The following is a 24,371-nucleotide window of genomic DNA, read 5'->3' as shown; positions in this document are numbered from 1 at the left end:
AGAAGCGGCCGGGAGACAGCGGGTCTGTAGGACACATCGCTGGACCGATAAGTATAATCATAATGTTTTTTAATAATGTGCTTTTTTTTACATTCCCTGGACCCGAACTGTAACATGGGTTTCCCAGGAAAACCCGTGTTTGGGACCTTGTGCACGAACAGTATATGTTTGGTACTGGTCCAGAACTTTACAATTCGGGTTCACCCATCACTACCAGGAAGACTTAATTTACTCCTCAGTTTTAACTAAATGAGGTGGTTATACCCCATGCAAGTTGTGTTGCCCATCCAAACATAATTTATAAAGAATGATTCGAAGATCTGAAAAAAATGTGTTCGGAATGTTGATGGTGCATGAATCCTGCCAAGTCGGGAGAACGGAAGCTCTTGCCACTTCAGATCTGATGTGAATATTCCAAAGGGGAGGATGGAAGTTAAGATGAAATCTGATTTTGTGGTTGGCACGAACATGTGTACCTACATAGATCATATGGGAAGATGCCCATTTAAAAGAATTCTGACCCCAAGAGCCACATAAAAAGGCTAGTGTTTTTTTTGAACATAATATAGGATTGCTAGTTATTATAATATTTGTCCTCCAAGCCTGTGTTTTCCATAAGTAATTTCTCCATATGTTGTTTATTCAATTCTGAGAGCCTAATGTCTTTTAACAAAAAAATCGTAGGATGCCTTTCTTTTGAGCAGAGATGGCACCAGGCAACACAATGAGGGTCATGTAAGGATTTCATATAACTTATACATCAGTTATATAACAAGGTGTATTTTTTAAAATGAAGCAATAATTTTGTTAGTCTATGAAATTTGTAAATTATAAACAGATTCCTCCACACATCTACCATCATTTTCAGAACAAAGATTCAAATTATGGCCTGTCTGAGTAGTCGAATATGGGGTAAAATTTGTGGGAAGTTTGGAAAGGCCAAATTAATGAATTAATTTGCTTGTCTATCACAGAAAGGTATCATCTGAGCAGTAGCAGGGACACAATGCTTTAAATCTGTAAAGCAAAATCATGAATAGCAAATGAGAGAGATAAAAGTCTTAAGAATTTAGATTCAAGTTTCACCCAATGATCAAACCAGAAAAAAGCCTTGCTGCCCTAGCTTACTGTATGTAGAAGGCCAAGAAGACCTGATTTACTCCTCAGTTTCAACTAAATGAGGTGGCTATACCCCATGCAAGGTGTGTTGCCCACCCAAACATAATTTATAAACAATGATTCGAAGGTCTGAATAAATCTGTTAGGAATGTTGATGGGAGATGGGAACCCTTTGAAATAACTATAACATACTTGGAAAGATGATCATTTTTAGTGCATGAATACTGCCAAGTCAGGAGAACTGAAGCTCTTGCCAATTCAGATCTGATGTGGAAATTCCAAAGGCGAGGATGGAAATAAAGATGACATTTTTTTTTCGACTTGGCATGAACATGTGCACCTACATAGATCAAATGGGACGATGCTCATTGAAAAGAAAAGAGTGTGTGAAGATTTTTAACTTCCATTGTCCTTCAAACGTATGTAGATTAACCATTTAGTTACTTAAAAAGTAATATATATAAATATAAATATATATATATATATATATATATATATATATATATATATATATATATATATATATATATATATATATATATATATTAGCTGTACTACCCGGGTTAATAACTGCTGTTAACAAAATAGAATGTATTAACAAAAATGTATTCTGCACACAAAAACCACAAAACATAGATAGAAATGTAATTATATCTGTCTCCCCTTCTGTATATATCTCTCTGTCTCTCTCTCTATCTTTGTCTGTCTGTCTCTTTCCCTGTCTGTCTCTGTCTCTTTCTCCATCTGTCTCAATCTCTTTCCCTGTCTTTCTATCTATCTCTTTCCCTGTCTGTCTCTTTCCCTGTCTGTCTCTTTCCCTCTCTTTCCCTGTGTCTCTTTCCCTGTCTGTCTCTTTCCCTCTCTTTCCCTGTGTCTCTTTCCCTCTCTTTCCTTGTCTGTCTCTTTCCCTCTCTTTCCCTGTCTGTCTCTTTCCCTCTCTTTCCCTGTCTGTTTCTGTCACTTTGTCTGTGTCTATCTCTTAACCTGTCTCTCTTTCCCTCTCTTTCCCTGTCTGTCTCTTTCCCTGTCAGTCTGTCTCTTTGTGTCTGTCTCTTTGTGTCTGTCTCTTACCCTGTCTATGTCTGTCTCTTACCCTGTCTGTGTCTGCCTCTTTCCCTGTCTGTGTCTGTCTCATTCCCTGGCTGCATGGTGACACGCCAACATGCCATATAAGGCCGTGGCTGCGCATTCTTCTGAAGTTCTGGCTGCACTGTGGCTCCCAGCTCCATTCGCTTTAATGAAGGCAGGTTTTTTGGCGAATAACTGTAAAGAGCGGGGTTAAAATTTCCCCTCAAAACATATCCTATGCCGCTCTCGGGGTCCAGAAGTGTGAGTGTGCAAAATTTTGTGGCTGTAGCTGCGACGATGCAGATGCCAGTCCCGGACATACACGCATACATACACACATTCAGCTTTATATATTATATATATATATATAATATATATATTACAGTTAGGTCCATATATGTACACTGACACAAATTAAATTTAGTTTTTTTACCTGTTTACTGAAACATATTCAAGTTATAGGTATATAATGGACATGGACATAAAGTCCTGACTTTTAGGTTTCATTTGAGGGTATTGTAGCTGTTCTGCTTTGAACCAAACATCAGTTTATGGGATCACCAGTGAGGTCCAAATTGAATTGGGCCTTGCAGATAACAAGCGCTTGGAGAAAGGAAATTCACATTTGTTATGAGCAAAATCAGTTTCCTGTTTATTTACCTGTGCACGTGTGGTGCCAGGTCAGGCACCACTGAGTATTGTACCCTTGCCTGGGTCAGTACAAAACAGGAAATCCCAGAGGCTGACTAGAGTGTGGACACACAGACATGAAGTAACCAGGACACACACACAGCTTAGAGGGGACCCCTCGGCAGTCCCAGAGAGGGGGCGTGGCCCTCGCATCCCAGTTAGTGGTCGGTAGTGGGACTGGAGACAGAGAGCGTGCAGTGGCAGTCGAAGGAGTAGGAGTGGAGGAGTCGCGTCTGAGGTGTGGAGTAGAAGATCAGGACATGCTCAGACCCTGCACCTGTAGTGGCTGCTGGCGGGGGAGAGAGGCTACCCAGTGGTGCTGCCTGAAATCCACCTAGTGCAGAGGTGGCTGAGTAAGGAGACTACCGGTAGACCAAGCCCGCATGGGGAAACAAATCCCCAGAGCAGGAACCCATTTACTTGGCCTGCCAAACCTGCTGGTGAGGGCACTGTATGTGCCTCATCAACCTACACAGAGTCCGCAGCATCAGCAGCAACGAGGGGGCCCATAAGGAGGATCGAGCCTGGAGCCATCTTAACCTTGGTCCACGCTGCCAGCAAACGGGCCAGAAAGGGGAGAATGGCAGTAGCGACTTCCCTGGGTGATCCCAAAGGACTTCAAGTCGGGGTTACCTCAAAACAAGAAGGGCTAGGAAGGCGAGTCAGCAGTCACCCCTACATCAGCCGAAGGGATACCTGGTTCCACCTGGTTCATCATAGCATCGCCCGGGTTGACTCACAGCTACCATATGAAAGTGAGTAAAAACCCTGAAAGACATCTCTGTCTATGTATGAGTTCTTCTGCGACCTGTGGTACTACACACTTACACTGGGCCCTGGGGCCAGCCTCACTCTCAGGAGGCTACAACATCTGACTGCATCTACCATCAGCCCCAGGCACTCCATAAACTGCAGTGGCGGGGCTCCACACACGCATAACTTATACCATTTACAAACCAAGGTAACACTGAATGAAATGTTTTGATTGGAAGTTCACCAGTTTCATCCCCGTGCGTCAAATATGACCTACGGTAGAAGTCTTGGGGATTCAGAGACTTAGGCGGGCTTTGCACGTTGCGACATCGCAAGCCGATGCTGCGATGTCGCACGCGATAGTCCCCGCCCCCGTCGCAGGTGCGATATCTTATGATGGCTGGCGTAGTGACAATTATCGCTACGCCAGCTTCACATGCACTCACCTGCTCTGCGACCGTCGCTCTGGCCGGCGACCCGCCTCCTTCTTAAGGGGGCGGGTCGTGCGGCATCATAGCGACGTCACACGGCAGGCTGCCAATAGCGGCGGAGGGGCGGAGATGAGCAGGATGTAAACATCCCGCCCACCTCCTTCCTTCTCATAGCAGCCGGCGGCAGGTAAGGAGATGTTCCTTGCTCCTGCGGCTTTACACACAGCGATGTGTGCGGCCGCAGGAACGAGGAACAACATTGTACCTGTCGCGGCACCGGCATTATGGAAATGTCGAAGAATACACCGATGATACAATAATGACGCTTTTGCGCTCGTTCATCGTATCATCTAGGATTTATACGCTACGATGTCGAAAGTGACGCCAGATGTGCGTCACTGTCGATTTGACCCCACCGACATCGCACGTGCGATGTTGCAACGTGCAAAGCCGCCCTTAGAGACTGGAATAGGAGATAAGAAAATATTTAAGCATAAATAAAACCTTGAATATGAGACTATGAGGCTGGTATGTACTAAACAAAATGTACTAAATGTACTAAAAAAGTATTAAAAATATAGAAATATAGAAAACTATTAACCCTTCTATAGCAATATCCACATTAAAATTTGATGAAGGGTTTAGGATTATCAGCTCCTTTACATATGCCACCCTGGTTTAAAGCCCCCAAAAGTAATTGGACAATTGACTCAAAGGCTGTTTTATGGTCATGTGTGGGCAATTCCTTTCTTATTTCATTCTCAATTAAACACATAAAAGGCCTGGAGATGATTTGAGGTGTGGTGCTTGCATTTCTGCATCAGCCTAAAGCCAATTTCACATGTCTGACATTCATCGACTGACTAGTATGGACCCCAATGTCGGGAATGGCCATGGGTCTCGTGAGCCAAACATGACAGCCTTATAAATGCCAATATATACTATGTCTATGACCCACAGCCAGTCCAGACATTGCAGTCCACACTTGGACTGTGAATGTCAGATGTGTGAAGTCAGTCTTGGTCATAATGTTCACTAAGACCTCACATTTTCTATACATTCTATATAGTAGTAATGCAATTTCAAAAATTCATGTAGTGAAATGTTTGTATGTACCGCCCCGCTCTCGGCAGCCAAGCTGCTCGGATCCGGTCCTTCTGTGGGTGGCTCGAGGGTCTCCAGACCCGGGGGGGGTCTCGCGGTCACTTCAAGTAAAAAGGGGGGTGATGGGATGGTGGATGTAGGACGTATATGTACGGGCTGAGTCGTACGGAGTTCGTGACGCCACCCACGGTATGTGGTGAGTTTGGACACCAACGCTGCAGTTACGGGGCACCCGGGGGAGATGTTGTGCAGCAAGTTGTTAACCCCTCCGTGGGCAGGGATGGTGGCCCCGGGACCCGTTGGGGGTTGGCGGTGCAGGGAGATGGGGCGACCGGAGGGTGCTGGTGTACGCACTATTAGTAAACACACGAGTCTCTGGTAAACCAAGGTGATGGTGGTTGGTGCCCACAGCCGGCTGCGTTCGGGTTCCCCCACCCGGCTGGTGGTCTCTGTCTTTCTCCTGCACCTGTTTTAGAACGGTGGACTGCCTGTGCTTGCAACTCCAGGAGTCCACTCCCAGCTGGATGTGGCCTAAGGAGCCCTTGCCCGCAGACGCTGCCCCGTGGGATCTCTGAGCCGTGGCGGTGGCCTTTTATCTCCCTCGGTGGGCTGTTGTCTTCTATTAGGGACTTTGGGTGGGACAGGACCTCTAGTCATGGCCGCAATCAGTTATTTAGGTAGCCCCCAGTCGCTTCTGGACCTAGATTCAGGGTCTGAGTACCCCCCTTTGTGCTCCGGTTTCCGAGTCGGTTCCCCGGGTCGGTACCGGCGGGCCACTACCCTGTCCCAGTCCACCTCGGTTCCACCGAGCCGTCTTCCCGGCTCCTGCAGACAGAGACCGTCGTCTGCCTCCTAGCCAAAGGCACCAGGGCTCCTGCCCTGGCACCTGTTCAACTTGGGTTCTCACCTATGCTGGAGCTGCACACAGCTCCAGCCCACATACCTCTCCAACTTGAACTCTAGACTTGTTCTGAACTTTGCTGCCCTGGGCTGTCTAGGACTCCTCGGTGGGCATCTTCCAACCGTCTGGTTCCTCCCCCTGGTGTGTCTATCAAGCCCTGACTGGGGGTGACTAGGGTTTTGTGGTTGGCTGTGTGTTACCTGTGAGGAAAAGGTATAAAGCAGGGCCCTATCTGTGACTACCCGGCCCGGCCAGGGCGTCACATGTACACTTTATTGCACTCACTGAATACGTTGTTTCTTTAATGATTGTTAGTTTTTACTGTGTTAAACTGTGTCTCTAGAAATCAGAGAAATAGGACTCACCAATTTAGATTGGCACTGTAATAACAGAAGAGAGGAGCTAAGAGCATGGCATTTTCTTTCACCCTGGTGTTTCCCAAATTACGTTTTGATATTATTTTGTGAAATGTATCTTTGAGATGCACCCCCTGAGGTAGTCTATTGTAGATTTTTACATGTGGTAACAATCATTATCCATTTGTCTGTCTGCATCTGTAACAGTAACTGGCGCTAGCTCCAGTTGCTGCTTTTTAACCATTTAAATGCTGCTGTCAATCACTGTTATCAGCATTTAAATGTCTTTTTTTTGCTGGTCCACATGCATACTGACTCAAATCATCCCCATGATGCGATTATAGGGTGCCGATAGGTTACCATCGCAGCTGGTAGCCTACAGAAGGTCGCCATGGATTCCATCTTAGTCCTTCTATGAAGCCCAGCATGGGGCTATTCGTTATTACATGAGTATGTTTACACAAAAAAATAAACATATAAACATATTTGGTGTTGTCTTGTCTATAAAAGTCTGATCTATAAAATTATAACAATTTTAAACAATAGAGTAATCCTCCCCCAAAAATGTAATAAAAAGCAATCAAAATGACACATGCACTCCAAAATGGTTTCAGTAAATCTGCAGCTCAATTTGCAAAAAACAAGCTCTAACATAACTCCAGTGATAGGAGAAGAGGGTCAGGGGTCTTGTCACCATGGCCAAAGTAGAGCCTTGTGCTCCCAGACGCTTTCATATCCATGTCTCTTCTCCTTCTAGAGAAGGAAGAATAAGAAGTAACCACTAGTGCCAGAGCAGAATCTTATGCTCTCTGACGCTTGAGAAGGATCCACCAGAGCAAGTCGACTTCGGTCACACTCCAGTTACCTGGACAGCTAGGGGCCTGGCCCCTAGAGGCATATCCTCTGGCTCCTATTGTCTGGGGCTGCTCTGTTCAAAAGATGATCTCTAGCATCATGTTGTTCTTACTCTGTGTCCCAGTCAACACTCAGGGATCATGTTATCTCCATTTTGGTCTCTTTTCTCCGTTTGCGACAAGTCACTCACTTCATACGGCCTCGACAGACCTGCAGACTATATGTCTGTATTTATCACACACTGGGTCTTCACTAAGGCTATGTGCGCACAGTGCGTTTTTCTCGGCGTTTTTGCGCGTTTTTCGGGTGCGTTTTTGGCCTCAAAACTGCAGGACTTTGCTTCCCCAGCAAAGTCTATGAGTTTTCATTTTTTCTGTCCGCACACATCTGTTTTTTTTACCTGCGTTTTTGAGTTAAAAAAAAAAATTGACATGTCAGTTCTTTCCTGCGTTTTTCTGCGTTTTCCGCCCATGCAATGCATTGGAAAAACACAGCAAAACGCAGAGATCAAAAACGCAGCAAAACGCAGCCAAAAACGCACCAAATCGCGGCAAAAACGCATGCGTTTTTTATGCGTTTTTTCGACGCAGGTGCGTTTTTGTGCGTTTTTAGCGGCCAAAAACGCAGCATCAAAAAGACGCAGTGTGCGAACCTAGCCTAACTCTTCCAGGAGCAATTGTCTCTTATCCTAGCCACTACCCCCTCCCATAGTGGGCTAGTCCAAACATTTAACTACTTTTGACCCTGCTAGCTATTTGTTACTGGGCAGAACTCAACTTCTTAACTTCACAATGCACAACATCATACATGTAACATTATAATATATTACTTTTAGGCCTACTGTACATTACAAATAAATACATCATGCATTGCATTAAATAGTCAAACGTCAAGTCACATTACAATCATTACATTACTACATATCACAGTTTACATGACACATTATTTAAAATAGCAACAAAAAGAGGAGATAAAAACTCCCCCAAATATTTAATATACTCACAGCAGAAAAGAGGGCAACCAGTCCCGTTAGCCCAGGCCAACACATCGAATGCACCAACAGGATGCAGACAAACCTCTCAACATGATGGACACTTCACAGGTGCAAGGTAAATTACATACTAGTGGCGCGCATAGGGCGCTGTTCACACTTGTATGCGCATGGTGTCAAGCCAGCAACCTATTACCACGCCCTTACTATTCGATTAGGCGGGTTACCCGAACACTACTCAAATGCAGCACACAGGGTCAGAGACTCCATTATGCACAGCCTGTATTAAGAGGACTGGCTGCACCCTGTATAAAAAAGTGCAAAAAATATATATCAAATATATATGAGGTATTAGTTAGTAAATTGGCCAATGTACATAAGCCTGCAATCCTCGTCACGGATCCTCATGCTTGCAGGTCCCTACACTGATAAATATCAAAAATAGCAACAAACAGAGGAGATAAAAACTCCCCCAAAAATGTAATGCCCTCTTTTCTGCTGTGAGTATATTACATTTTTGGGGGAGTTTTTATCTCCTCTTTTTGTTGCTATTTTTGATATTTATCAGTGTAGGGACCTGCAAGCATGAGGATCCGTGATGAGGATTGCAGGCTTATGTACATTGGCCAATTTACTAACTAATACCTCATATATAGTTGATAGATTTTTTGCACTTTCTTATACAGGGTGCAGCCAGACCCATACGGCCGTGCATAATGGAGTCTCTGTCCCTTGCGTGCTGCAGTGAGTAATGTCCGAGTAACCCGCCTAATCTAATAGTAAGGGCGTGGTAATAGGTTGCTGGCTGGACACCATGCGCATACAAGTGTGAACAGTGCCCTATGCGCGCCACTAGTGTGTAATTTACCTTGCACCTGTGAAGTGTCCATCATGTTGAGAGGTTTGTCTGCATCCTGTTGGTGCATTAGATGTGTTGGCCTGGGCTAACTGGACTGGTTGCCCTCTTTTCTGCTGTGAGCACATTATTTACAAAGACGCAGAACCCAATTCATAAAACATCACTACAACGCGATTGCTTTCTTCAGGGAAAGTCCACCTCCTTACATATTCACATGCACCTAGATTAACATTGGATCTAAGCGGTCTGTTTTATATATGGAAAGCACAGGGCCAAAAAAATCTGTTCTTGAAAATATAGCCTAAAGGAAGGAGTTAGATGTGTGCTCCTGGCATTTCCTCCCTAGTATTGCTTTACTTCAGTTGAACTAAACATTACAAATCTAAAGACCTGTCACATGAAGAATGGACTGGAAGAGGGTTATAGTCAGCTTTATAGCAATTGACTAATAGGTCATTTAGGGTAAGGTTACTATTAAACAATAGTGGTAAATGTAATAACTGTGCAACAAAAGACTGTAACTGAGTAGAAACCTGACACATTGATGTAATATATGAATACAAATTTCAATTTCAAATCTAAACTGTATTTTTTCATCTGTTTTTAGGTTATAATTTTGATAAGAGAGCCATGCAGAATGTACCTGACCAGATAACAACCTACCATCGCATTGCAGAAGCCTTCAAATTTGCAAATGGTCACAGAGATAAACTTACAAATCCTGAGCTATCTGCCAACTTGGAAAAGGTACGACTATGCGTAAAATATGAGCAAACCTTATAAATAGGACAGGCCAGTGGACTCTTCTGGGACTACTTAGGATCTTCCTTTCATGTAATATTTTGGATTTGTAATGCTTATGTATATGAAAATAAACTATAAAAATTTATTTAAAAAATCGGAATGTATAAATAGTGTTTAAGATCAATTTGCCTGTAATGGAAAAGTAAAATAAGACATGCTTTTTCTGGTTACTCCTTACATGACTTTCGCGATAAGAGTTCCCAAAGGCAATGTGCACACAGAGTCTTTTTTACTACATTTTCAAAGCAGAAACCAAGCAGAAATTCCCAGTTTTTGAGAGTTGGAGGAGGATGCGGAGAGTTTCTGCTCAGTATCTGCTCAAAGACTCCTTAGAAAAGTCAGTGTGCACATAACATCTTTTTCAGGAGCTGTACCTTTTTGATGGGAGAAATGCAGGAGAGCCTAGTTGGCACATGACCGCAAGTATGCAAATCACATACATGGAGTTACATGACCACATTTTCGCATCTGGAATATTGAGGTATCGTGACAACATGCAGTATGCATGCTGTCACCATTTGGCTGTCTGCAGTCACACTGAGTGACTACTGACTTTTGTCCCAAGCTTGAATAATCCCTTTAAGTGAGGATTACCAGAAAATAATAATATAAATTATTTGTAAAGTTATTCGGCTTTCCATTTTTTTCTGTTTTTTGTTTTTTTTTTATCTCTTTTTACTTTTATCCATTATCATTTCTTTGTCTCTTTTCACCTACAGTTCATAGAGACCTTCATCTCTAAACCTTATGCAGACAAAATCAGGAACAAAATTGATGACTCTGGTGATCACGATGTCCAGTTTTATAATTTGCCTGAAGTTGTCAATGCAGAGACCTTTGGCACGACGCACCTCTCTGTCATCACCAAAGATGGAAGCTCTGTGTCCGTCACAAGCTCCATCAATCAAGTGTAAGAGGCTGGAATGCTTTCTGATGATGCTTTGCTGGGATTTTCTCTGAGAGAATGGCTGCTATTTTAGGCTGTGTGCACAAAGACTACAGTAGCTATACCAGAATTTTGTCAATGAAGCAGTTTATGTATGGAATGCATTCAGTTTTTGTATTAGCTGTCTTGTAGAAAATAGTGATTTGTGAATAATAATTATATTATTTTAACACACAACTAGCATAAAAGGAGGTACAACAACATTGCAATTAGCGATTGGAGATACAGAAACAGTGCATAAAGTATATCCTTTTCATGAGAATCGAAGGTAACTGGGATCAACCTTCTTCTATATGTCCTTATAAGCTGGTGCCCACACAGTTGAGGCCCAGAATATTTTCTCTCTAATGCTCCTTGTGATATGATGTGGGGGAAATAGGATATTGCCTAAGCATCGTTCATGATATGGAGGCTCCAACTGCACCTGTACGAGAGAAATGTAGCGCCTGGTAGTCCGTAGGGTTTTAGCTTCTCTCAGAGCTGTAGGTAGGCTTTCATTCACCCAGGACAAAGATTCCCATTGGTGCATTATCCCTGTAAAGCACTATGGTAGTACTATAGAAAGTTTCGCTATGCCCTCTTTTCTAATCGATGTCCTATTGTCATGATCCTCATTGGTAGTGCTCTGCTCTCCTGCAGAGTCGATGCCTTGTTTTTGTGTTATGCCCCGGTGGATGGGTTGTTCCCGGCATTGGGCCCTGTGTAGGTTTTGGTAGGGGCCTGTTCACTGGAGCATCCTTCTGGGTGACTGCTCTGCTTTATTTAGGAGCAACTCCACCCGGAATGCCGCCGGTGATAATTCCTGTATTTCAGTTGCGTCTCTGATTCCCGTAAGTGACTGTCCTAATCGTGTCCCCGCTTACCCTAATCAAAGTACCCTCTTCCGCCTGTTCCCCTGACTCTGACTCGACTCCCAGACTTCCCTGACCTCCGACTCGTACCTTGATCTTGGCTCCACTCTCTCCCTGTGTACCTGACATGATCTCCTGGCTTCCAGACCTCTGTCTCATACCCTGACCTTGGCTCCGCTCTCTCCCAGTGTAGCTGATATGACCTCCTGGCTTTTACCCTGACATCGGCCCCATGTACCTGACATGATTTCCCAGTTCCTGACCTTTTGGCTTGTTCGACTACTCCTCCACTAGTGTATCTAGTGACATCTAGTGTTAGAGCATCTCACTACTCCTCCATTTGTGTGTCTTATGACACCTAGTGTTAGGACATCACACCTATAAGGATGACAGACACCAAACTTTACATACAAGAGTTCAAGAAAAGTCCAGTTCACCCTATAAGACTCAGCAGGAAACAGGTGTCCACCATGGTGCATGGAAGAGATGTTTGTCAAACATGAAATCCGAAAATAGAGGTATCCAACACAGTGTCCAGGTATTTCTTAGAATTCCAATTTTTTGCATATCCTTTTAAAACATTGATATGTAGAACAAAATGGGGTAGCCAGTCTCAAAATCACATATTTACATGTTTTGATCTATAGTAATCTTAATAATATTATGATCAAAACGTGTAAATATGTGATTTTGGGACTGGCTATCCCATTTTTTTCTACATATCGATGTTTTTAAAGAATTTGCAATAAATGGAATTTTAAGAAATTCTTGGACTTTGTGCAGAACTCCATACAAAATATTAGGTTCAATAGTGTGGACAGCCATCCGATCAAACGTGATGACATTTTGTAGCAATATCGTATCAATGTATTGAATTGAGAATAAATTTGATGTGGTTTCATATTCTGATTATGAAAAATTGATTTCTGCATTAACTTTAGTTTTTATGTTTTCCAATTTCTAGATTTGGCTCAATGATTTATTCCCCAAGCACGGGGATAATCTTTAACAATCAGCTGGCTGATTTCTGTAATATCCATATGCTTTCCTTGAAGGAAGGTGAGGCCTCATTAATTTTCAAGCCTTTTTTGTATTTGTGTTCGGTATGTATTAAAATGGGTTTAGTATTTTAAAAAATGTACAGGTATGTTGAAATTAAAGGGGATGTCTGGTCACAAGAGATTGCTGAGCTACCCTTGTAATCTGACACTTAACACCCTAGCTAATTAGGTGGTGCAAGCTCTTGTGGTGGCTGGATTGTTTGTGTCACTTTATTCTGAGATTTCTGTATTTTTTTTTTCCAATCAGTGGAGGTTTACGTAGACTCAGATCTTGCAAGGCGAGCTGGAGCCGAACTGTCTATTGGGTTCTCAGGACCAGGATCCTAACCAATTGGCACAGAATTAAAAAGCCTACAAGACATAAAAAAATTAACAAAAGTTTAGTTACTCTTTAACATTACGATTACTCAAAAACAAGTAATTCATGATGATACTTGGCAAGTGTAATTGTGGCTCTTGGTTGGGGGTAAAGAGTGACTGTGCAGATACTACATCACAGTGTAACACACACAGCCGGCTTTACCTATGTGCGAGTGGTGCGGTCGCACAGGGCGCCAGCCGGCACAATGCAGAGGGGTCGCCCGCCGCCCAGGGAGCAGCAATTCACTTTCACTTTGCTGCTCCTTCGGTACACAGGCTCCAGCAGAGGGCGCCCTCCTCTTCTCTGGGCTCTGCGTCCTGTCTGCTCCCTTCTTCACCAGAGAGAGGGGGGAGGGGCGCCTTAATTGCCGGAGATGCTGCTGCTAAAGACCCACTGAACTCCTGGAGCCCAGGAAGTAACTGTATGTAAGTATAATGTGCTGTGTGTCATATATGTAATGTATTATATTATGTGCTGTGTGTGTGTGTGATGTATAAAGTGGGTGCCTGTCTGTCTACCTGCCTGTCTGTCTGTACATCATTCTGGCTGTCTGGCTGTCTATACATTCATTCTGGCTGTCAGTCTGTCTATACATCCATTCTGGCTGTCTGTATTCTGTCTGTCTGTCTATACATCCATTCTGTCTGTCTATATATCCATTCTCACTGTCTGTTTGTCTGTACATCCATTCTGGCTGTCTGTCTGTCTATATATCCATTCTGGCTGTCTGTATTCTGGCTGGCTGTCTTCTGGCTGTCTGTATTCTGTCTGTCTGTCTGTCTGTCTATACATCCATTCTGGCTGTCTCTATTCTGGCTGTCTGGCTGTCTATACATCCATTCTGGCTGTCTGTATTCTGTCTGTCTTTACATCCATGCTGGCTGTCTGTATTCTGTCTGTATGTATTCTGTGTGTCTGTCTATACATCCATTCTGGCTGTCTGCATTCTGGCTGGCCGTCTGTCTATACAGCCATTCTGGAAGACAGAAAGGAATAACTCCGGCACACTGTATGTTTCCCAAAGAGAAAAAGATGGACACAAGAAAGTTGATTTCAAATCCTTTTCTTTTATTCAATTTGAAAAAGTGAAGAAGTGCTGTACAAAACAAAAGGTCCGCCAGGAGCAACGTTTTGGCCAAGAGGCCTTCCTCAGGTCGGACAGACTAGAGTGGACAGGAATCACTGGAGATCAGCAAGCAGAATGTATATATGTGCTTAACACATGCACAAAGAGTATGCGTAATCACGAACAGCGTATAAGTTGTGACATGAAGGAGCTGCACTTGTAGGGAAGTGGTAGTGTCATCACATGGTACTATTAGTCAGGGAAGGTTCAAATGATATCCGCACATATGGTTTGAACACGAGTCCCTGTGTGTTATAGTAGGAGGCCGCACACGGAAAGGTAGGTTGTCTAGAGGCTGTAGAAAAGAGACCTCTAGTGACGTAAAAGATCTAGCACGATATGACACTGTATATAGTACACGGGTCGTGGTTCATAGAGAAGGCCGGGGGATCCTGAGAGGTGATTTACCAGAACTCAGAGCCAGAAGGGGGCGCTGTAAGGTCCAGGAATAAATGGAAAGCCAGAAGCGTCTAGGGATTAGCTTAGGAAAGGGTCCAGGGAATCTAGTTGTCAAAATCCAGGAAACTGACAGGCCTGTGCCTCTGGTGCAGTGTGTGCAGACCGCGCGTCCTGTCCCTTATCTATGGCAAAAAAACGCAGGTACCTGCAGAAAAGAAGTGACATGCACATTCTTTTTCTCAAGAAATTCTGCAGAAAGAATTTTCTTGAGAAAAAAATGCAGTGTGTGCACAGCTATTTTCTTTCCATAGGTTTTGCTGGAATGTCTGCAGAAAGGTTACAACCATTTTCTCAAGACATTTCTGCAGTAAAAACGCAAAAAAAAACTGCGGGTAAAAACGCAGTGTGCGCACAGGGCCTTAGCCTGAACAGTGCCCTGTGCAAAACTGCCCTTTGGTGCCCCCCCCCCTACTGATTTTCTAACCAGTTTCCCAGGAAACAAATGAGGACAGGAGGAGGCCATTTTTTTACATCCTAAGAAAATTGATCTCTTCAAATGTACAATACACTTCTCCAGATTTGTGCTGGAGAATCTGCACCTCAAATCCACCACGTCTGACCTCGTTCTTATAGAGGTCTTCCGATTTTAACCATTTATGCCGTATCCCTGGATATTACATTTTGGATGGTACATGTGTGACGCCCCGGACTAGCCAGGTAGTCACAGGTAGACCCCCTGCACAAACGCTAGCCCCTAATAAGGTGACAGCAGCCAACCTACAAACCCTAGTCACCTCCCTCAGGGTTTGATGTTCACACCAGGGGGCAGAGCCAGGCGGTTGTCCACACCCACCAAGGAGTTCACAGGCCCTCAGGCAGGAAAAACAGTGGTAGATTAGTTTTGACAGTGAAGTGGAGTGGAGTTCAAGTGCAGACCTGTGTCCAGGTCTGCCACAGTCTAACACCAGGTGTCTGGGTTGGAGCCCAGTCACCTCTGGCTAGGAGGCAGGTGGTGGTTGCCGCCTGCAGGAGTCGGGAAGACGGCTGCTGGAACCGTAAGGGACCGGGACAGGGTAGTGGCCCGCTGGAACCGAACCGGGGAGCCAATTGGAAACCAGAACACCAGGATGGGTACTCAGACCCAGAACGAGGTCCAGAAGCCACTGGACCACGTTGAATTCACTGATTGAGGTCTGGACCTTAAGTCCTTTCTCGTCCCAAGACCCGAAAGACAGCAACAGCCCACCGAGGGGGATAGAAAGCCACCGCACAGGCAGAGAGATCCCACGGGCCAGCGCCTGCAGGCAAACGGGTTCCCCGACACACATCAGGCCGGGGAGTGGACTACTGTTACTGAAGCATAGGCAGTCAAGTTCTACAAAGAGGTGCAGGAGAAAGGCGGGAGCCACCAACCTGAGAAAGGGGCAAAGCGCAGCCGGCTGCAGGCACCGACCACCATCCTTCTTGGTTTACCAGAGACTCCGGTGTATCTGTCATAGTGAGTACAACAGTGCCCTCGGGCCACGCACCACACCATCTTGCCCGCATCTCACAACCACCGGGCCCCGGGACCATCACCCCCTGCTCACGGAGGGGTCAACACGAAGCTGCATAACATCGTCCCCGGGAGCCTAGTTAACGGCAGCGGTGGTGTCCACATTCACCACAACCCGTGGGTGGCGTCACAAACTTACATCCCTAAATGCCACGGCCTCGGCCGTGAACCTCCCCACCGAAATCCGTACACGTAGCGCCAAACCCCTTTCAGAGCGACGAGACCCCCGGGTCCGTGAGGAGCTCGAGCCACCCACCGATGAGTACGGATCCGAGTGGCTTGGCAGCCGGCCGAGCCCGGGGCGGTAGACATGCGGATGTCACCAATGGGGCAACATGTATCTGGAGAATGAGGCGCTGCCGCTCTTCGTGGAGAGATGATAAAAAATTCCTATACACTTAGAGCGGCGCAGGTCTTGGACCCATTGGTGAAATCAGCATCTACTATACAAATCCTGAGTATAAATGTACAGGATGATACCAGACAATGCACGATGAAGCCGGCAGCTGATGCTGCGTGTACTCCAGACCAAAAAGTCCAAAATACAGATGTTAAAGGGGAATGTACAAAATAAAAAAAATCTCTGCTTTCTACATAATAAAGAGTCCTCAGGTTATATGTGTCGCTGCTTCTCAGCTTCACTGACCTGAACAGACTGAGGTGCAGTACGACATACACACCATGAGGACGGTGAGCGCTGTGTATGTGTCGCTGTTTCTAACAATAACGACATGCGTTATTGGTGCGTTTTTTAACGCAAGTGCGCTAATCTTTCAGACTCTCAAGAAATTTCTTGAGAAATTTCTTGAGAAAAATCCTTTTTCTAGTGCGCACAGGGCCCAAGGCCGGCCCTGGTAACATAAGAGAGTGGGGACATATAGCTATCTCTAGACTATCATAACTGCGATAACTTGTTTAAACTTTTTATGACTTGCTTGTTGCGGTCTTGATACTCTAGTGCCGGCTTCACACGGGATGATATATCGTGCGATCGCACCTGCCCCCGTCGTTTGTGCGCCACGGGTAATTCATTGCCCGTGGCGCACAAAGTTGGTAACCGCCGTCACACGTACTTACCTCCCGCACGACCTCGCTGTAGGCGGCGAACATCCTCTTCCTGAAGGGGGAGGGACGTTCGACGTCACAGCGACGTCACACAGCCGCCGGCCAATAGAAGCAGAGGTGCGGAGATGAGCGGGACGTAACATCCCGCCCACCTCCTTCCTTCCTCATTGTCGGCGGGACGCAGGTAAGTTGTTGTTCGTCGTTCCCGGGGTGTCACACGGAGCGGCGTGTGCTGCCTCGGTAACGACGAACAACCGGTGCGCAGAAGGAGGAACGACATTTTGAAAATGACCGATGTGTCAACGAGCAACTCTAAGGTGAGTATTTTTGCTCGTTCACAGTCATTCGGAGGTGTCACATGGTATGACATCTCTAACGATGCCGGATGTGCGTCACGAATTCCGTGACCCCGCTGACATATCGTTAGATATATCGTATGACGCCGGCATAGGAATCGCACTTCGACTTCACTCACCTGCTTTACGCTGTGATATAGCAGCTACATAGAGTAATCATTGGCTGCAACCTTTGTCATGGAGAATTCACCATCTTGCTTCATGCTTAATGGAGGCCTACAGAGATTTTGTGCCCAAGGCCAATTATAAATATGGCCTCAGCTGTAATGCAAAAGCTAACAAACACAACAGATTCGATTGCTATATCCGAGTGCAATAAATTGGAACAATATTGAATTTTTGCATTATTTTGAATTGCATTACCGCTGTACTTGTGAGGTTCTTAGGTGCACATTTTGATCACATGTAAGTCCGTCTGACATACTATAACAACCACATCAGATGGGACCTGACACAAAATATACCTAGATTTATTGGGCCTAAGGGGTACTTTACACGCTGCGACATTGCTAGCATCGGTTAGCGATGTCCAGCGCGATTGTACCTGCCCCCGTCGCACATGAGATATGTGTTGATTGCTGCCGTAGCAAACATTATTGCTACGGCAGCTTCACACGCACATACCTGCTCGGCGACGTCGCTGTGACTGCCGAACTATCCCTCCTTCAAGGGGGAGGTGCGTTCGGCATCACTAATGGGCCGGCCAATAGAAGAGGAGGGGCGGAGATGAGCGGGACATAACATCTCGCCCACTTTCTCCCTTCCGCATTGCCGTCGGGACGCAGGTAAGGAGATGTTTGTCGCTCCTGCGGGTTTACACAGCGATGTGTGGAGCTGCAGGAGCGACAAACATTGTACCTGCGGTCGATCTGACGACATGGAAATGAACAACGTTACACAGATCAGCGAGATTGTACGCTTCTGTGCTCGTTCATTGTTCCATCTAGGATGGTAGGATGTCGCTACCGTGGCCGGATGTGCGTCACTAACGACGTGACCCCGACGATATAGTGGTAGCGATGACGCAACGTGTAAAGTACCCCTAAGTCTTCATCATCAACTCATGGCAGGTAGGATAAAGCTGTGTTCTGCATCAGCCTAAAGCCAATTTCACCCGTCTGACGTTCATCGACTGACTAGTATGGACCCCAATGTCGGGAATGGCTATGGGTCTCGTGAGCCAAACTTGACAGTCTCATAAATGTCAATGTATACTATGTCTATGACCCACAGCCAGTCCAGACATTGCAGTCCACACTTGGACTGTGAATGTCAGTCTTGGTCATAATGTTCACTAAGATCTCACATTTTATATACATTCTATATAGTAGTAATGCAATTTAAAGAATTCATGTAATGATATGTTTGTAAACTTCATCGTGCTCACTGAATACGTTGTGTCTTTCGTGATTGTTAGTTACTGTGTTAAACTGTGTCTCTAGAAATCAGACAAAAAGAACTCACCAATTTAGATTGGCACTGTAATAACAGAAGAAAGAAGGTAACGCATCATGCTAATAGCATGGCATTTTATTTCAGCCTTGTGTTTCCCAAATTACGTTTTGATATTATTTTGTGACATGTATCTTTGAGATTCACCATTCACATTCATTACTCTTCCTTGACTTTGTAGGGATGCATCCACCATCTTCCATGACACCAACAATTCTTCTGTCTGAAGACCATAGATCTCAACTGGTAATAGGTGGTTCTGGTGGTTTAAGGATAGTTGGTGCTACTGCCCAGGTAAGTGCATAAGTAAGGATACAATGACATAACATGAAAATTGCAATTAGACTATTATATAGGGTAGACAAGATCAATGTTTTTGAAGTGGTTCTATACATTCAGAAATAAATGGTGAAGCTGAAAACAAGGATTGGGTAGTTATTGAGGTGCTAAACCTTAACATATTCATTATTTGCAGTACATAGTGTCATCTAATCCTCACGCGGTTACTTGGCCTTCTTCAGTTTTTCCAAGATGCGCTATGTTTATCTTAGCGTTGTCAGGGCTGTCAAGGAAATAACTAAATATTTAGCCTCATTGCAAAGTTTTGAAAAGGCACCACCAACATAAGGGCAGATTTGACTGTTTTTTGTCGACTTTAATCACAACATTCACAGAGGATGTTATTACAAAAGTTCACTATAGAGTGCCTTGTAGATTACTGCTGATTTTCAGTGGGAAGTTTATGCATAAAATACACAGCAAAGCTATGGATCTTGACCATTAGACGGGCTTCACATCAGCGGTATTTTGCTGCAATGCCGGCACAAATGCGTTTCACTTCAATGCATTTCCTATGGACTCGCGGCAGGTTCCGGTCACATGTAGTTGTGTTTGACGCACGCAACCGCATGTGACCGAGACCTGCCGTGAGTCCATAAGAAATGCATTGAAGTGAAACACATTTGTGCCGGATTTGGCATTGCAGCAAAATACCGCTGATGTAAAGCCCGCCTTACCTAATGCTTGATTAATGGCAAAACCTTTGGTGAATGTGACCTAATGAAGAAGTCCAGTGATCTCTCTCTTCTCTATGGCATAAGCTTCATTTAGACAACAGTGATTTTTCTTGATTTTTTTTTTATCAGTGTTTTGGATCAGAACCTCATCAGTGTATCATTGTATTCCCGTCCCAATAAACATGGCCATGTGAACAGTAAAACACATATAGCTAAAATGTGTAGACACTTCAGCAAAGAGAAAAACTCACTTGTTATTTCCTGACTGCATGAATACACAATGGACCCGATCAGTAAGGGACACAGACAGAAGAGGGGCCCTGTGCAAGTGCAAGAACAATATAAGGGTACTTTTCAGTCCAATAGCCCATCTTCATGCACACCACCACCTGGTCTGGGGTAACCCCTTACTTCTTAGGCAAATCTGCTTGCACCAATGCTATTTCTGCCACTGGGCCCAATTTATCAAGACTGGTGTTGTTCACACCAGTCTTGATGAGGAGATGTGCTGGAGTCAGACTCTCCTGACTCCTGAAGAGACAGTCAGGAGCATCGGATGAGTGGCGTACACCTCTACTTGCCCCTCGACACAAATAATACCCCAGCCCTTTCTGGAGTGAAATTTGTAATGTACCAAACGTCACGGCTCGTCATGAATTTGACAAGAAGCAGTCACCGAGCTCTGCCTACTTTGTTCAAGTTGGGGGACAATCTTGTAAGAACTCTAAAAATCACAACATTTTAGTGCAGCCTTGAGTTTCACCCAAATTATGACTTTTCAAAGCTTTCTATGCCAGAATACTAGTGTAAAAAATGTCATGAATGTGGCCCAATATGTATAAAGCAATGCAACAATATATGCATAAATGAGACAGGTTCAAAAAATGTACAAAGAACAAGACTGAACAATATTCAGAAAAAGAAAGGATAGGTCACACAAATTATATTAGCTACCAACATCAGCCTTAGGGTGCGCTCAGACGAGCGTGAAAATGGGACGAGTGCAATGCGAGAATATCTCGCATTGCACTCTGGCCAATGTTAAGCAATGAGGGAGAGCAGTTAGTCAGCTTTTCTCGCATCCAAATTCTGCATGTGAGAAAAGTCGCAACAAGCTGCGATTTGATCCAGAATACGTCCGAGGCCAATACAAGTCAGTGGGTGCGAGGGAAAAAACTGATGTCACACGGACGGACACGGACCATCCTAGTGACATCCGTTTTTCTAAATACAATTCTATCATGTAGCACAGAACACTGTAAATGATCCTGTACATGACAGTAAATGAGTAGCAGCTGCTGAGGAAAAAAACGGATTGCACACTGACAGCACACTGACAGCACATGGATGAAAAGTGAGAAAAAATTCTCCTACTCTCGCAAACGAGAATGGGACCGTTTTTTCATACATTCGAGGGAGTCCAGCCTTAGCAGAATACTCAGTGACTGGTCCATAAACAAGGGCGGATACAGACAGAAAAGAGTAAAGGGGCTCTGTGCAAGAACAATATGTCTCCTTTGTAACCCAAGAGCTCATAAAAATGCAAAATTTCATCTGCTTTGGAGGTACCAAGGGGCCCCCTAACATTTTAGGTCCCTGTGTGGCAGCATAGGATGCACCAATGATATATCTGCCCCTGATCCATGCATACTGTACATCCAAAGAATCAGGGTTAGGTGAAAAGTCGACATTTGCTTCTTTTACAGAAAGATGACTATTTACTTTTCATATAAGCCTTTGATAATCCCTAAAGTAGGCTGAAACCCTCAAGTATTTCACAAGTCCTCACATTAAGGCTATGTGCACACGTTGCGTTCTGTCCCCTTCAAATCGCTGCAGAAACAAAAGCCGATTTCATGCGCTCTGCATGTAGCCCCTCCCAGCCCCTCCCATAGACTGAGCAGGGACTTCATGCAGAGCGCACGGAAAACGTGACATGTCACTTCTTAGAACGCGCGCTTCTGACAGCAGCCGAAGCGCTGCGCTCTAATACGCCACGTGCGCACGGCTCCTGCACAATCTCCATAGATTGTGCTGGGGACGCAGGACGCATGCAGTTACGCTGCAGTGCATATCGCAGCGTAACTGCATGCAATAACGCAACGTGCGCACATAGCCTTATTCTGTAACGTATGCCTGATATCCTAGCATCTGCCTCTTCCTCTCATCTTTGTTATCATTTTATAACTTCTCTCTCCAGTAGGAATCATTAGACTTGTCCCTGGGGTAACTTTATGAATACAAATTAAAAGTGTGATTAAGGTCTCATTGAGACGTCCGTGATTTTCACGTATGCAAAAACAATTCAAGTATCTCCAGGGTTTTTTATCAGTGCTTGGTTAGCTTCAGTTTTTACAATGTGTTTCATGGATTATCAAATGAAAGCACCACTCCAGCGGTTTGTTTTTTTTCACTGTTGTAGTGGCACTTTAAGACCAGGGTCAAACGAGAGTATAAGAAAGCAATGATTTTCATCTAGGAGAGTAGGACGAGTAAAAACCATTTAGTATCCATATGTAATGCGAGTGCACAATTTTTTTTCTTGCCTAGCATCCGTATGCAATGCGTTTTTTTGCTCAGTACCTGTTCTTCAACAGTCATTTATAGGACTATTTATAGTGTTCTATGCTACAGGATGGTAATGTAGCCATAGAAATTGGACAGCACACGGATGGGCTGTGTGCCGTCCGTTTTTTTTTTTCTTGCACCCATAGACCTGCGTTGGCGAGTCTCGTCCAATTTATGCATTTAAGTTTTTTCTCATACCCAAATAGGTGAGAAAAAAAATCGCAGATCTGCACTGCCTCATTGACTCACATTGATCCGTATGCAGTACCTTTTTTTCTAACATTGCACTAGTCCAATTTATACGCTATTTAAGCGAGGTCTAAATCAAGCCCTCTGTCATATATTCATCTTCCGTCTTCTTCACCTTTTGCCAACGTCACTCCGATCCTGCAGCGCCATCTTGTGACAGTAATGTATAACTGTTCGGAAGTCAGAAGTTCCGTCACAAGCTCTTAATGCATCGCTCTAAGGCTATGTGCCCACGATGCGTCGGAGTACCTGCAGTTTATTCTGCATGTTTTCCTTCCCTTGGTTTTTGACCAAATGGCTTTTGACCATTTTTTAGCGCTAAAAACGCATGCGTATTTACCGCATTTTTAGTGCGTTTTCAGCGCTTTTTACCTGCGTTTTCACCTGCGTTTCTGCAGATGCGTTTTGTAAATCAAGACACTGAGAAATAAAGTTGGAATAGTCAAAAAAAATGAAAAAAGAGAAAAAAAGTATAAAATTAACTTTTAATAAAACTATATGGAAAATTATCAATTTTAATGAAATAATAGTGGTTATGCACATTTTAACAGAAAAATAGGTAAAGTTTATTATTTTTTAACATTTAAATTTTCAGTTATTGTGTGTGTGTGTAAAGGAACATTACAACCCATTAATTTTTGGTCAGAAAAGCATGCGTTTTTGGAGCCAAAAACGCAGTGGAAAAGCAGGTAAAAAGCATGAAAAACGCAGGAATTGTCATTTTGGTTGCTTTTTGCCATTTCTCATTGACTCCAATGTTAAGGAAACGCTGCAGAAATGGCAAAAACAACTGACATGCTGCTTCTTTTTCTGCATGGTTTTTGACCACAAATATGCAAATTAAACGCTGCAGAAAAAAAAGCAAAGTGTAGACAGGATTTCTGCTTTTCCCATAGACTTTGCTGGCAATCAAAAACGCATGCGTTTTTGCGCAAAAACGCTGCTGCTGAAAACGCTGCAGAAACGCGGGAAAAAACGCAACGTGTGAACATAGCCTTAGGCTATGTTCACACTACACTACATACACGTATGTAGAAATCCTGTCTACACTTTGCTTTTTTTTCTGCAGCGTTTAATTTGCATATTTGTGGTCAAAAACCATGCAGAAAAAGAAGCAGCATGTCAGTTGTTTTTGCCATTTCTGCAGCGTTTCCTTAACATTGGAGTCAATGAGAAATAGCAAAAATGCAACCAAAAGCACAATTCCTGCGTTTTTCATGCTTTTTACCTGCTTTTCCACTGCGTTTTTGGCTCCAAAAACGCATGCTTTTCTGGCCAAAAATTAATGGGTTGTAATGTTTCTTTACACACACACAATAACCGAAAATTTAAATGTTAAAAAATAATAAACTTTACCTATTTATCTGTTAAAATGTGCATAACCACTATTATTTCATTAAAATTGATAATTTTCCATATAGTTTTATTAAAAGTT

At 44.1% G+C, this 24,371-nt stretch overlaps 1 protein-coding gene across 4 annotated transcripts in view; it reads left to right on the top strand.

The window, feature by feature from the left end:
• GGT5 (gamma-glutamyltransferase 5) overlaps positions 1-24,371 on the top strand; it is a 216,374-nt gene that overhangs the window by 158,405 nt on the left and 33,598 nt on the right. For all 4 annotated transcript variants that reach the window (XM_075320900.1, XM_075320883.1, XM_075320889.1 and 1 more), the window contains 4 exons: positions 9,735-9,874; positions 10,651-10,841; positions 12,693-12,787; positions 19,285-19,397. In XM_075320900.1, the coding sequence (XP_075177015.1) occupies positions 9,735-9,874; positions 10,651-10,841; positions 12,693-12,787; positions 19,285-19,397 (539 nt within the window). The remainder of the gene's footprint in view (positions 1-9,734; positions 9,875-10,650; positions 10,842-12,692; positions 12,788-19,284; positions 19,398-24,371) is intronic.

This window comes from Anomaloglossus baeobatrachus, chromosome 1 (genome assembly GCF_048569485.1).
Source record: "Anomaloglossus baeobatrachus isolate aAnoBae1 chromosome 1, aAnoBae1.hap1, whole genome shotgun sequence".
Taxonomy (NCBI): domain Eukaryota; kingdom Metazoa; phylum Chordata; class Amphibia; order Anura; family Aromobatidae; genus Anomaloglossus; species Anomaloglossus baeobatrachus.
This window is presented reverse-complemented; position numbering and strand designations above follow the sequence as displayed.